The sequence below is a fragment of the Podarcis liolepis genome, assembly GCF_965112155.1.
Source record: "Podarcis liolepis genome assembly, chromosome: 1".
In the NCBI taxonomy this organism is placed as follows: Eukaryota; Metazoa; Chordata; class Lepidosauria; order Squamata; family Lacertidae; genus Podarcis; species Podarcis liolepis.
This window is the reverse complement of record NC_139554.1, coordinates 22,562,232-22,575,783: the sequence shown is the minus strand read 5'-3', so window position 1 is coordinate 22,575,783 and position 13,552 is coordinate 22,562,232. Positions and strand designations below refer to the sequence as shown.

The 13,552-nt window shown below is 44.7% G+C and overlaps 2 protein-coding genes across 5 annotated transcripts in view; both read left to right on the top strand.

Moving 5' to 3' along the window:
• RIN3 (Ras and Rab interactor 3) overlaps positions 1-3,347 on the top strand; it is a 70,731-nt gene extending 67,384 nt beyond the window's left edge. For 3 of the 4 annotated variants that reach the window (XM_083501503.1, XM_083501504.1, XM_083501505.1), the window contains 2 exons: positions 1,343-1,506; positions 2,590-3,347. In XM_083501503.1, coding sequence (XP_083357629.1) covers positions 1,343-1,506; positions 2,590-2,898 — 473 coding nt within the window. In that variant the 3' untranslated portion in view covers positions 2,899-3,347. Of the gene's footprint in view, positions 1-1,342; positions 1,507-2,430 lie in introns of all 4 variants that reach the window. The other variant, XM_083501506.1, reaches the window with a different exon arrangement.
• The window catches only part of LOC310706715 (endogenous retrovirus group 3 member 1 Env polyprotein-like), an 874,531-nt gene that overhangs the window by 35,010 nt on the left and 825,969 nt on the right, over positions 1-13,552 (top strand). The window lies entirely within an intron of this gene.

Genomic DNA, 13,552 nt, shown 5'->3' with positions numbered 1-13,552 from the left:
ATAATTCAGACAAATAGAATTCAAGAAAGATCTGATCCACCTCTCTAGTAGGAATTGCTAGATCTTGGAAGATTCTTATCCAGATTCTGTAAAAAACATAACAAATAATCTGTTGGATTGTGAACAGCTTCTGCAACGGCAAAAGCACACACACACCACTTCACATGTGCAAAGAAACTAGCACAATGTTATTAGCAAATGGGTAGATGGGCACTAAATTGCTATTTAAGAGGGAAGAGCTCTAACAATGGAGAGAGGAAATACTTGGGATGATGAGGAATTTTGCAAAACATCTGCCAAAGGGAAATGTTTGTACCTCTTGAGTTAGATGGAACTGGAAGGAACCAGAAAGTGGAGTGCTAATTAGGTACAACTAGTGGCAAGCTGCATGATAAGGTGATGTTCCTTGCACTATTTTGAATAGCAGATTGTGCAAGGGTAAACCCAATCTATCTTCCTGCAACTCTGTTGTTGGTTCCAGAATTGTATGTTGCTTGGGTGCCATCTGCTGGCCACTTCCAATGATGGTGATATTTCTATATTTGTGTTTTCAGTAAGTCATTAATCATCGTATCTCCCTTTAAGGATTCAGGTTCCCCTCCTCTCCTGGCATCATGGGCATAGCCAAGGGGCTGCCCCTCCCTAAATCAATAAAAATCTATAAAAAATCAAAGAAAGAAAGAAAGAAAGAAAGAAAGAAAGAAAGAAAGAAAGAAAGAAAGCATTTGGGGATTGCTGGGAACTGTTTGAATCTCCTCTTGAGAATTGGTGTGATCTCCTCTTATGTACAAACCGATTTGTTCCAGAGAGAGATATATAATTACCCAGAAGACCTTACATCCTTTTGGCAGAAGTCTTTTAATTCCTTTTGCCACCTCTGATCTACAAAGTGTATTCCGCACTGTGCAGAAGAGAACTGCCACTGTCTCTGTAACAGCAGCTCTGCCTCCCCTAAGCTGTGGACCAGTTCACAGATTCCAGCTGGCATTGTCCCTTGCCATGTTAAGGCTCACTATGTTGCTTTTTATAATCTCTTTTAACCTGGCTCCCATTTAGCAATATTTGCTTTGGTTGGTGAGAGGCCCATACCCTGAGGTTGGATAGTCATATGTCAGAAATTATTTTGCATTGCAGGGGTTTGGACTAGATGACCCTTGGGGTCCCTTCTAACTTCACAATCCTATGATCACATATAACCTCCCCCATCACATCATGAACACAGGTAAACTTGAATGCGCAATATAAAGGATGTCTAAAGGGGTCGTGTGTTGCATGAAGCAGTACAAAATCAAGACCAAGTGGTTTGGGCTCTTTAACTTTTTCCTTTTTCTTTTTCTGTTAGGCTCGTACTATTTAATCACTACTTATGGGGCGGTAGAGCTTATCAAGAGCTATGATAAGATCACAGTCACTCGGCAGCTGAGCTCAGAGGTCCAAGATTCCATTCACCGCTGGGAGAGAAGGAGAACACTTAACAAAGCCCGGGCTTCCCGGTCATCTGTTCAGGTTAGCAGATAAATAAATGAAGGAGAGCAATCTATGTTAACTTCATTATTCATTAACTTACAAATGTAATAAGCAGAGGCCACAAATCACCTTAGTGAGGATGAAATTGGCATCCTAGCTTATTTCAGCTTGTTGGTTTATTATTTGTAAACTGCGGTGAGAGCCTGTGGTTTAGGGTGGCACGCATACATTTCAGAGAGAAAGAGAAGCTAATTTTAAGTTCAAAGGCAGTTTTCAGCATCTTGTCCTTCAACCACATGGTGGCAGCAAAGCTCCCTTTTGCTACAGGGATAAAATACCATATTGGCTCTCTTCACCAGAACCAAGGCTGTATACTCACTATGCCTTTAAAGCACAGCCTTTCCCTCGAGGAATTCTGGGCACTCTTTGTTTGTTGTAAACAAAGCATGCGCCATACCCTATTCCCCGGCTTCAGGGGATTTACAGTCTAAAACTTGGTTGGGAGAGAGTCCCTCAAATACTTAGCATAACATGCCAACTCAAATACTTGGCATAACATGCCAACTCATAGTCCCCATCTTCTGCACAATACATTTAAAGAGTTGATTGAGAGACCCTTACTCCCCTCACAGAACTACAGTTTCCAAAGTCTTTTAACGGACAGTCTTTTCTCCCTAGGAAACTCTGAGAATTATAGCTCTGTGAGGGAAATGGGGGCCTCTAGTCTTGACAACTCTCAGCACCCTAAACAAACTGTGGGTCCCAGAGTTCTTTAAGGGAAGCCATGATTTAAAAGTATAGCGCAGATTAGACCTCAGTTGTCCCTTCTCCAGGCTAAAGGTGTCTAATTCCTTCAAACTTTCTACATGACAGCCATTCGGATATTTGACGGTGGCTGTGGTACCTCTTAATCATCTAATCTCCAAGCTAAACAAACCTAACTCTTTCAACTTTTCTTTATAGGACTTGATATCCAGGCCCCTCGCCATCTTCACAGCCTTTATTGCTCATCAATAGTATGTTGTTGATTATGATAGATTCACAGTATCTATTAGTGATCACTATCTATCAATTGTCATTTTAATATCTATGGATAACATAACCCACGCTCCTTGTTTCCAGGATTTCATCACTATCTCCTTTATGGAGGCTGAGGCGAACACCAGGACGCTGGCCTACCGAACTGACTCAACAACGCACCAGCTGAACCAGCAGTGCGCTGAGAAATTCGAAGTCCCAGAGCCTCAGAACTATGGGCTGTTTGTTCAGGTTGACGATAAGAACCTGCGGCTAGATGATGACGCCCTTCCTCACCGCATCAAATCCCACCTCCTGAGCAAAGAGCCCAAGCCAACTTTCCATTTTATTTATAAGGAGATGGGCGGAGAGGAACCACCAGTTCCCATTATCAAGGACCCAGATGTTTTATAACAGCAAAGCTGTTCTCTTGTAGCAGACTCGTTCAAACAGCCGTGGCATTTTTCATTTCAAAACTTCCTGATCTCCACCAGGTCACAGGAGCACAGCAAAGTGCGTCTTCTGAGCAGAATGGTGATGGTCAAAAGCCTATGCAAATCTTCATCTGGGGCATTTCCTCAACAGAATTCATTTTCCACAGTAAATTGAATATTCCAAGCAGCTTTCACTCTTGGAGGTGGGGGGGACTTGAACAATTCATAACCTTAAAATGTGAGCAAATGATGTAACTTTTGTGCCAGCTGCCCTGGTGCAAAGTAGGTAGGTTTGTGGTTATGGGCAAATGGCAATATATCAATTCATCCAGTTATCAAATCATCAGTATTATCAGAGAATGTCCACCAAAGAAAATTCAAATGGTCCTTCCTGTAGTAGTAAAAAAAGATAATAAAGTGAATCTATGTGGCGTCCTTTCCTTTCTCATCCAAGGAAACAAACTTGGGACCAGCTTGCTGTTTCATGCGATGCTACCACTGAGATAAATGGTGCATATTCTTCTGCTGTTGGTCACCCTGTGTGGATAAAATGTGGGGGTCTTTTCGAAGTCTGTACAGCGGCCACAAAAACAAACCTAGGCAGCCTGGATGTAAGTTGTACAGCTCAGTACATAGGATGTTTGCAGCATAGCCTTATAATCACACAATGCATACAGTCTTCTGATATTAAAAAATACACCCCCTGAGTGAATAATATTGGCCTCGTACATGTGGCTAATTAATTGTTACTCCCCACCCCTCAGTTCATTTTAGCTGTAGCAACTTACATGATCTATTATATGTGTTACACAGTTTTTTCTGAGCAGAGAAGTTGTAAGTGGGCTGCTGACTGCTGGGTCATATTTTGCATCAGTGACTTGAGTTAGATGTGCAGACATTGTTTCCTGCTGTGCAGGAAACAATGCCCTAGAAGAACGGTGTTGCTGGTCTACCTCTGTGACAATTCTGCAGTGAAAAGTGTGCTGGGGGCGTAACTTATCCCTAGAGCTCTAGGTTAGAGTTAAGCTGTCTAAAAGCATTAGAAACAGATTGGCCACCCATTTACCCTGGGAAGCTGCTCCCTAATTTTCTAAAGCAGACGGTTACGTTCGACCCACTGACTGCTCCATGCCTGTTGAGGCATGAGCTGTTTAGGAGCTTGAAATCAACCAGTTCTTTAGGAAGTCAGCTACTGTGCTGGACTGATCTGATGATATCTTGAGGAGTAAGGGCCTTTTCTGTCACTTTATAAAAGGCGCATCTTCCAACAATGTGTTCTTTTGTTTCGTATAGAAATATTTCATCTCCACCTTAGATATACAGAAGCAGTTTATCAAAACTGTTGCAGTAATGCCTGTTTATGTGTATTTATTTCCCTGTGTCACTGTATGTGTTTTGAGCAATGTCTGGTTCATAATCAAAGACTTTGGAGGGCACAAAAGCTCGCCGCAGTAATTTTGCTTGGGTCCTCTGCAACAGCTCAAATAAAGAAAGTCAAAGGTCACTGGGTGGCCTCTCAGCTATCACCCTACCTTTCGTACTCAGGGCCTGGAAATGAATCCTCTGACTGTGTTGCCTGTTTAAATCTTCTAACGATGCTGTATTGCTGTGTGATTTTACAATATAAAGCCATGCTGTTTAAAAAAGTTGTCATTGCTAACGTTCCTCCAAGATAACTGCTCCTGTTCCAAAACGTTTGACCTTGGCATTAAAATCCCATACAAAAGGCTTCGGTTTTCCTTAAATGTCACTGTAACCCTTTTCTTCCTGGGAAAAAAAATTGAGTCCCTGCAGAAGTTAGGGCATCTTCTTTGGTGATCACTCGTCGCTAATTAAGATTGTCTGCCATGAACACAGTCTTAACGGTGTGTTCGTAGGTGACTGTGGAGGCCAATTTTGGATCCACACATCCTTCCACAGGGGGCACATGGGTTTCCGGGTGGGAGTTGATCATGGTGAGGGTTTGCCAAATGTGCCTTCCCCTTAGCTCATTTCTTCTTTTAACCCAGAGTTTGTGCTTCTTCAAAGTCCATGACACCTTTGGTAAGTGGCCCATTTAGTCCAGCATCCTATTTCAATTATATGTCTTTGAGAAACAGGGCATCCTGCCTGTGAAACCGAGACTGCATATAGCTGTGAGGATAAGCAGCCATTGGCGGACTGAGGGTGGAATTCAGCGGTGTACTATGGAGATTGTTCCACCTGGCAAGCAATCCTTGTGCTGTTGGAACAATCTCTGCTCTCCTCCATGTCTTGTTCTGTGAGTTCTCCTGACTCTCCAGAGCAGATCTGCGGAGGATGCAGGCAGGAGTCCCATTGCCCAAGCTTCCACTAGCACAAATATTCAGTTGAATCTGACTCTTCTACACCATAAAGCCCCTTTTCAAAGACTTGGGGTGCTGTCTGAAGAAGGACCACTTCCTTCTTGACCCTTCTGTCCTGTCTGCTCCATTTCGCTAGTATTGCACTAGCAGTGGCAAAGCGTACGATCATGTCAAGACTGTCACTGTTTTGTGGTAGGGAATACTAGTGAATTCAGGTTGTGCAATTAGTTGACCTGGTGCTTTTGTGCAGCAAATCTGCTTCCACTGAACAAACGAATGTGCTTCAACTTTTTGTGGGAAATGCATGAGGATGTGGCTAATAGGAATTGTTTGATGCAACATCATATGACTTCAATGAGTAAGTGGTATATAAACTGTCAGGAAAGAGGGCATCTAAGTATGTCTTCATTAATTCATACCCAATTCCAAATTTTCCAGTCCCATTTCCTGTTGGCTGTGATTCTCCATCCTAGGTTTTTTGTTTCAAGGGAGAAGTCCTTTCCCCATTTTTCCCATTCTTTTTTCAAACCAATCTCTAAATGCTTAGAGGCTTTTTCTTCTGTGTTCATGTCAGCTTGTTCACAAGGCCCTTTCTCTCTCAGCCCCTCCCCCTCTCTGCCATCTCAGATGGTTTCTTAATGTCTCTGATCATAATTCTATTCATCTCTTCCAACATAATTCTATTCATCTCTCTCTTTGCCATCTCAGATGGTTTCTTAATGTCTCTGTTTATAATTCTATTCATCTCTTCCAACATCACAACCACATCAATTTGTCTGTTTCAGTCCTCCAGAAAGCTTATGTGGATATCCACTCCATTTCATCATCTGCTGTTTCCCATTTTGCCTGTATTTTCTCATGTTCAGGCCACATCATCTTCCACAGATGCATTCTTGAATCTGATGTCTCTCTGATGCTTTCTCATTTACCATTCTGTACATCTCAGCCCTTAATTCTGTCAGTTGTTCGTCTGGTAGTTGTCACATGATACCAACCATGTTCAGATAGTATTTGTTTCCTTGACATCTGATGGGAGGGCGTTCCACAAGGCAGGTGGAACTACCAAGAAGACCCTCAGCCTGGTTCCCCGTAACCTCATTTCTCACAGTGAGGGAACTGCCAGAAAGCCCTTGGTGCTGGACCTCAGTGTCCGGGCTGAACGATGGGGATGGAGACGCTCCTTCAGGTATACAGGACCAAGGCCGTTTAGGGCTTTAAAGGTCAGCACCAACACTTTGAATTGTGCTCGGAAACATACTGGGAGCCAATGCAGATCTCTCAGGACCGGTGTTATGTGGTCCCAGCGGCCACTCCCAGTCACCAGTCTAGCTGCTGCATTCTGGATTAATTGCAGTTTCCGGTCACCTTCAAAGGTAGCCCCATGTAGAGCGCATTGCAGTAGTCTAAGTGGGAGACAAATCAGAATAAACGCTCAGTATATAACTAACGACAGCTAACCTTGCAATTTGGTGCAAACAATTTGCTGCCAAGGAGTGTGGTGGAGTCTCCATCTTTGGAGGTCTTTAAGCAGAGGCTTGACAACCATATGTCAGGAGTGCTCTGATGGTGTTTCCTGCTTGGCAGGGGGTTGGACTCGATGGCCCTTGTGGTCTCTTCCAACTCTATGATTCTATGATTCTAATTCAGGATGCTTCAACAATAAGCAGGTTATCTGGAAGTGATCTAAGATAAAGGGTTAGATGAAAAGGGAAGGGTCTAAGGCTATCCCTGGATACTAGCCATGGTGGTTATGAGTAGAAGGCAGCCTCTGAATACTAGTTGTTCTGGAGCCCTAGTGGGAAAAGTTCTGTTTCACTCTGATTCTTTTTTCCAGCTTCCACTGTGGTTGGCCACTGTGAGAACAGGAGGCTGGACTAGATGAGCCTTTGATCTGACCTAGCAGTCAGGTTTTTCTTATGCTCTTCGGGCAGGAGAGGGCGTACCCAACACTAACAGAAAACTGAGTATCATAGTAAGTTACTATCAGTCCCACAAAAACACAAAAAACAAGAAAGCACCAATGGCAGGGAAAGAGAGAGAACGAGAAAGAGAGAAACCTGAAATAAAATTTATTTCAGGCTCAGTACATTTGGAAAGAAACCCTTGCTGGGGCTACATTTTTAGAAGCATGGGGACCCTGTACTAGTGACTTCTGTTCAGAAGTCATCATGTACCATCATGGTCTGGATTCATTTCATTTCATTTCATTTCAAGCCTCTGGAGTTCCTCTCTCTGCTTACCATCACTCCCCCATCACTGTGGGGTCTTTTCAAAACTGTTTCGCTTATTTATTTTTATGGGGGTGTATTCAACATAAGCTTAAGGTGCAATAATTTCTGCTTTCCCAACAGTACAACCCCCCCCCCCTGCTAGAGCATATTGGGGGGAGGAGAGGGGGCAAATGGGGGGGGGGTTGGAGGTGGAAAGTTTTTTTGCACTAGTGGGACTCCTTGCACTGATTTCCACTAGTAAAACAGGCTAGTCGAACACAGCCTTTAGTATCTTATTTATAAAAATATTTATATACTGCAATTCCATAAAAAGCAATAAAAGTAGTTAAGGAGGATTATAATGCAATAAAAACCACACACACACACGAACACACACACACACACACACACACACAGAGAGAGAGAGAGAGAGAGAGAGAGAGAGAGAGAGAGAGAGAGAGATGACTCTTATGGAAAATGTTTTCCTTAATTGCCTGCAAGCAAATAAAAGTTTTCAGCAAACTATTTGAAAATTAACACAGAAGGCACCTGTAGAATATCTATTGGAAGAACAGCAGGCCAATAATATTGAAGGTCCAGTTTCATGCTGATGCCAAATGGGCCTCACCAACTACGGGGACAAGCAGTGATGCTCCTACAATGATCTCAGTGTTGGTGTGCAAGCTGATAGGGCTGCCATTATTTGTATTTCTAGCTCCCTCCACCGAGACCCTAGAAGTTAAACTTCTGAGTGGTGAGCAGATGCCTCTCTTCTGCAGAGCAGATTAATAGATGGGTGGATGGATGGATGGATGGATGGATGGATGGATGGCTTGAATGAACAGATTCCCTGGTCTTCAGAGTAAAACAATGTCTAGGTTGGCTTACCCAAAACCCACTGTAAAAACCAATAGATCAGAAGATAAACACAGTAGTGGGTGAACAGCAATTGAATGAAAGCAGCAATCAAAATAGTTCCAACATAGATTTAAAAAATACTAAATGAAAACCTGAGCATTCCATAAACAGGGAACACCAGGATGCTTGGTAGATAGAAATTTCTAGCATAGTAAGCTAAAACAATGCAGATCCTACTGACTTTAAAATCAGAGCATGTCAGGCTTTTGCAGGCTAGATAACACACTGTACGGAAGCCAGAGAAGATTCTTGCACAATATGTAACATGGGGGACAGTAGGGGGGGCGCTCAGACCATGATCCTTGGTGTGTGGATAGTGGCCTTGTGAGTATTTCACCTCTGATCTCTTGGAGACTATGCTATCTCCTTATCATACTGCCCCAGACAACCACACCTTTCTATCACAGTTTTTACAAAAGCGAGGGCAGCAGTTTTGTGCTAGTGACCACTATGATCATGTGAAAGGAGGGATGACCTGAGTGACTCAGGAGATTCACATGACTTGTGAGTAAAATCTACTCTACATCTGAGAAATTTGCCCTCTGGGACCATTGTACAATGGGGACAAACATCTGTTTCCTTGCAAAACTCTTGTTTTTGCATGCAAATAAATAAATAACTGAGAAATGCATGTGAGAGAGACATAGGGTCATGTGTTCACTTACTCACTGGGTAAGCAGGAACTAAGAATGAGCAAATCTGTCAGTTTTGGTTTTTCTCAGTTTCTCATTTTCCCAGTCTAAAGTCCAGTTCTCCACCTTTCCAGGAAAATCTTTAAAAAACAAACAAACCTGAAGCAGACACATGCATACAAAGGAAGAAAGCAGCCCTCCCTCTTCTGCCCTGTGCTCATGCAACCCTACTAGGGCTTTGGACTGGGTAATTTCATCGCCTTTGAGCCTCCCTTCCCCATCCATTAAGGATTGCTGCCCTACAAAATTACAAGTGGGTCCCACAACAAAATGTTGCAGTGTGTCCTCAGCGTGCAGGCATTACCTGAGCCCACGGCTGTTGTTGTCGGCATCTTCCTCAAGAGTCAATGGAGTGTGCCTCCAAGGGTGAAGTCAAATCTGTGTGTTTGCAGCACTAAACTGGGGCGCAAGCCTGGGCAGTGTGCATAGGCGCCGACTCCATGGGGCCTGAGGGGGCCCGAGCCCCCTCAAAAATTCGTTTGGCGCCACCACCGCCCCTCCCCCAGCCCAAAATGCACAGGGTTGGGCTGCATGCCTCCTGCCCTCCCTCCCGAGCAAAAGCTCCACCCAATTTCCTTCGGAGCTGATTAATAGGCGCAGCACGCTCTCCCCTATTCGCTCACGAGGAGGCGGCGCCACTTTATCTGCATATTCATGAGCTTATTTATTATTCATGAGCTTTCGCGGGCTCCCCCAGTATTTTTTATAAGTCGGCGCCCCTGGCAGTGTGTATGAAGGTCCTGGGATGCTCAGACGGCAAGACCCTTCCCCCCCTCGGTCTCACTGATGTGCTCCAAAGGATAGCAGAGCAGATGTTTGGCACCAGCTTGGCTGCAGGAGTTGCCGGGAGGAGACATACAATGTGTCTTAAGGACCCCACTCCAGATTTAAGTAGGGTTTACTCCTTAGCCTTTTCTTCCCCCCAAAATATCCCACAAGATGGCAGAGGCTTAGGATCAGAGTTTTCCTCCTCCTAGATGGGCTATATTCCCAGGTTGACAAGCCTCATCTGCCGGTCACTTTCCTCTACAGCATGGGCAGAAACTGCCTTCTTGACCATTGAACTCAATACTGGTCTCGTCCGTTCAATCCTCCAGAGCCTGCCTTCACCTGTGGGGGAAGTCCCTAACTCACCAAGGGTTTGAGACTCACTGGCTACCCTCACTTGGCTAGCTGGCCAGTCAAAGCCACTTCCCGGGGTGTGGCCACTGTCACATGCTGACAGCTTCTAGGAGCCACTGGTGAGAGCTGAGGAACACGATGTATACCCCACCAGAAGTACTATGTAAAAGGTAAAGGCCCCCGCGATGGTTAAATCCAGTCAAATGTGACTATGGGGTGAGGCGCTCAGTTGTGGCACTCATCTCGCTTCAGGCAGAGGGAGGTGGCATTTGTCCACAGACAACTTTCCAGGAAATGTGGCCAGCATGGCTAGACCGCTTCTGACACAATGGACGGAAAACAGAGTGCACAGAAATGCTGTTTACCTTCCCACCACAGCGGTACCTATTTATCTACTTGCACTGGTGTGCTTTCGAACTGCTAGGTTGGCAGGAGCTGGGACAGAGCACGGATTCGAACCGCCGACCTTCTGATCAGTAAGCCCAATAGGCTCAGTGGTTTAGACCACAGCGCCACCTGCATCCCTACCTCAGAAGTACTACCCCTCCCCTAACCCTCCATACAGCCCATGGCTGAGTGGGTTATATATATAAAAAGAAGAAAACTTTCCTCAAAGACAGGAAACCGTACTGCAAACTGGGTCTTAATTCATGTGCATTTTGTAAAAAGATATTTTTTTCAATCTGAGTGCAACCAGTCTGCATGCAAATCAAGAAACCTGACTTTCTGCTTTTTGTGGGGTCGGGCCGGGGGGAACTGCTGCTGCTGCAATCCTTCTTGAGAAAATAAAATGTTTGCTTTCTCAAAAACAGGATCTGGCTCTCCTCTCATTTTGTTTGGTATCTGCTTTCCCTTGTTTTTCTCATTCTCCTATGCACGCTAATAGGTGATGCAATATCCTCGTGATGGCTGTGAAGCAGAAGATTATGGGACTGAGCCTAGATGACCCTTCCCTTCATGTTCCTAAGCAGCAAAGAAAAGATGCTGAACTGCAAGTGTGATAAAAGAGGAATAAGATTACACTGAAGGACATCCTAAATGTGCTCTCAACCACCCAAAAGGAGCTAAACTCCATGGTAGGAGTGGCAAACCTCTGACCCTCCAGATATCGTTTAACTGCACCTCCCATCAACCCCAGCCAGCAAGGCCAATGACCAATACTTAGCTAGGTGAACATACGAGACTGGTAAGTTAAAGTGCACTGGACATGCCATCCTTATGTATACAAAAAAATTGAAGGTAGCAGCAGATTGAATTATTTAACGGGGATGGAATGGTGCTTCATCAATCACCTTGAGCAGCCAGTGGATTGGGCAGCGCTATTTGCACCATTTAGCATACCCTCCATCCCCTAAACTAGCTTGGGTGCAGTGGAGAACGCTGTCTCATCACCAGTGCTAAAGCCCGATTCAAGTGCTTCTCAGCTTCTGTAAGGGCAAATTGAGGAAGCCCACCTTGTAGCCTGCCTTAGGGAGCAAAGTAAAAACATTCCTTCCAGTAGCACCTTAGAGACCAACTAAGTTTGTTATTGGTATGAGCTTCCCTGTGCATGTACACAAAAGCTCATGCCAATAACAAACTTAGTTGGTTTCTAAGGTGCTACTGGAAGGAATTTCTTTGTTTTGTTTCCACCGTGGCAGACCAACACGGCTACCTACCTCTAATTAGGCAGCAAAGGGTCTTGGGCTGGCCCTGTAGAGTGTGCAAGCCAGGCCTTGTGGTGCCCACACAGCTCGGCCCTCAAACACTTCCCTGGCACTGCCCAGGGGCAGTTCTGCTATGAAACTATGAAGCTTAAGCTTCATGGCCCCTAATCCTGGAGGGGCTACAGAGAAGGCTTTAGATCACATTGCTTAAACATTTTGGGTAGAGAAGACCCAATTCGAGCCACACAACTCAAGTGGATTAATTTTGTTTTGTATGTATTCCAACAACTCCAAAGTTTGAGAGTCAGTAGCACAGCTATTGTAAAGGTGTTGTGTTGTGGTAAGTTGGCTGTCCTGCTGTGGCTAATATATTTTTACTCCCTTACTTAAGTGGATACCTAAAGTACAAACTCACGAAAAAAATTGTGGTGGTCTGTCATGGAACCACCCCTCTGAAGAAGATAACAGTGGTTACGCAGACCTTGTTGCTGGTTGCAAAGGAGCCCCCATAACAGATTAAGCTTCAGGGACCCCCAAATGTAGGTCCATCACTGTGCAGCAACCACTCTCTGCCCTCCAGAATCCACTGCCTTAGGTGATCATCTCACTTTGCCTTGTATGGAGTGTTGCAATGGCCTGCAGACCACCCTGGGATTCCATTCTGGGAGGCAGCAAGGCTCCTGAATGCCAGTTGCTGGAAACCACAGAAGGCTCTTGTGTGCGAATCCTGCTTGCTGGTTTCCCACAGGCAGGTGTTCAGCTACTGTGGGACCAGGATGCTGCACCAGACGAGCCATTGGCCTGATCCTGCAGGCTTTTCTTATGTTCCACGGGGTAAGGCAGATATAGGCAAGTTGTGCCCCTCCCATGTGTTATTGGATTTCAGCTCCCATTATTCCTGACCGTTGGCCATGCTGGCTGTGACTGATGGGACTTGGAGTTCAATAACTCCTGGAGGGCTGCAAACTCCCCATCCCTGGGCAACAAGGGGGAAGCACATTTGAAATTAAAGATATCTGAAGAAAATGTAAAGTGAGCAGTGGTGCTCCTGGTGTAACTGCTGCATCCAGGAATGGAAGAGATACCGTAGCTTTAAAAAAGGGTACTGATGGCTGTTGTCTTGGAAGGGATATTTTATTGCCTACATCAGGAAGGGCTGATGTGAGTTGTCGTCAAAAAGTTCTGGAGGGCAGCAGGTTGTGGAAAGCTAGACTAGGATGAGCTCTCCCAGCAAAAAAAATAAATATTTTCTATGTCACAGAAAAATTGATCAGTCAAAAGAGGAAAGTTCTTGCAGAGAATTCCTCTTTGAATACAGTGGTACCTCAGGTTAAGTACTTAATTCGTTCCAGAGGTCCTTTCTTAATCTGAAACTGTTCTTAACCCGAAGCACCACTTTAGCTAATGGGGAATCCCGCTGCTGCCGCACGATTTCTGTTCTCATCCTGAAGCAAAGTTCTTAACCCGAGGTACTATTTCTGGGTTAGTGGAGTCTGTAACCTGAAGCGTATGTAACCTGAAGCGTATGTAACCTGAGGTACCACTGTATATGCAGCCTTGGTGGTGATTTCAATAGCGTGAGTTTTCACATAAGTAGCATTTAATCAGCATCCTGAGGCCTAACACTGAGCATTGTGTGGTTAAAAAAACAACAGCAGCATCTGTAAAACATGCATTTCACAGAACATTTGATGTTTGTGTTGGAACAAAATCATACCAGAA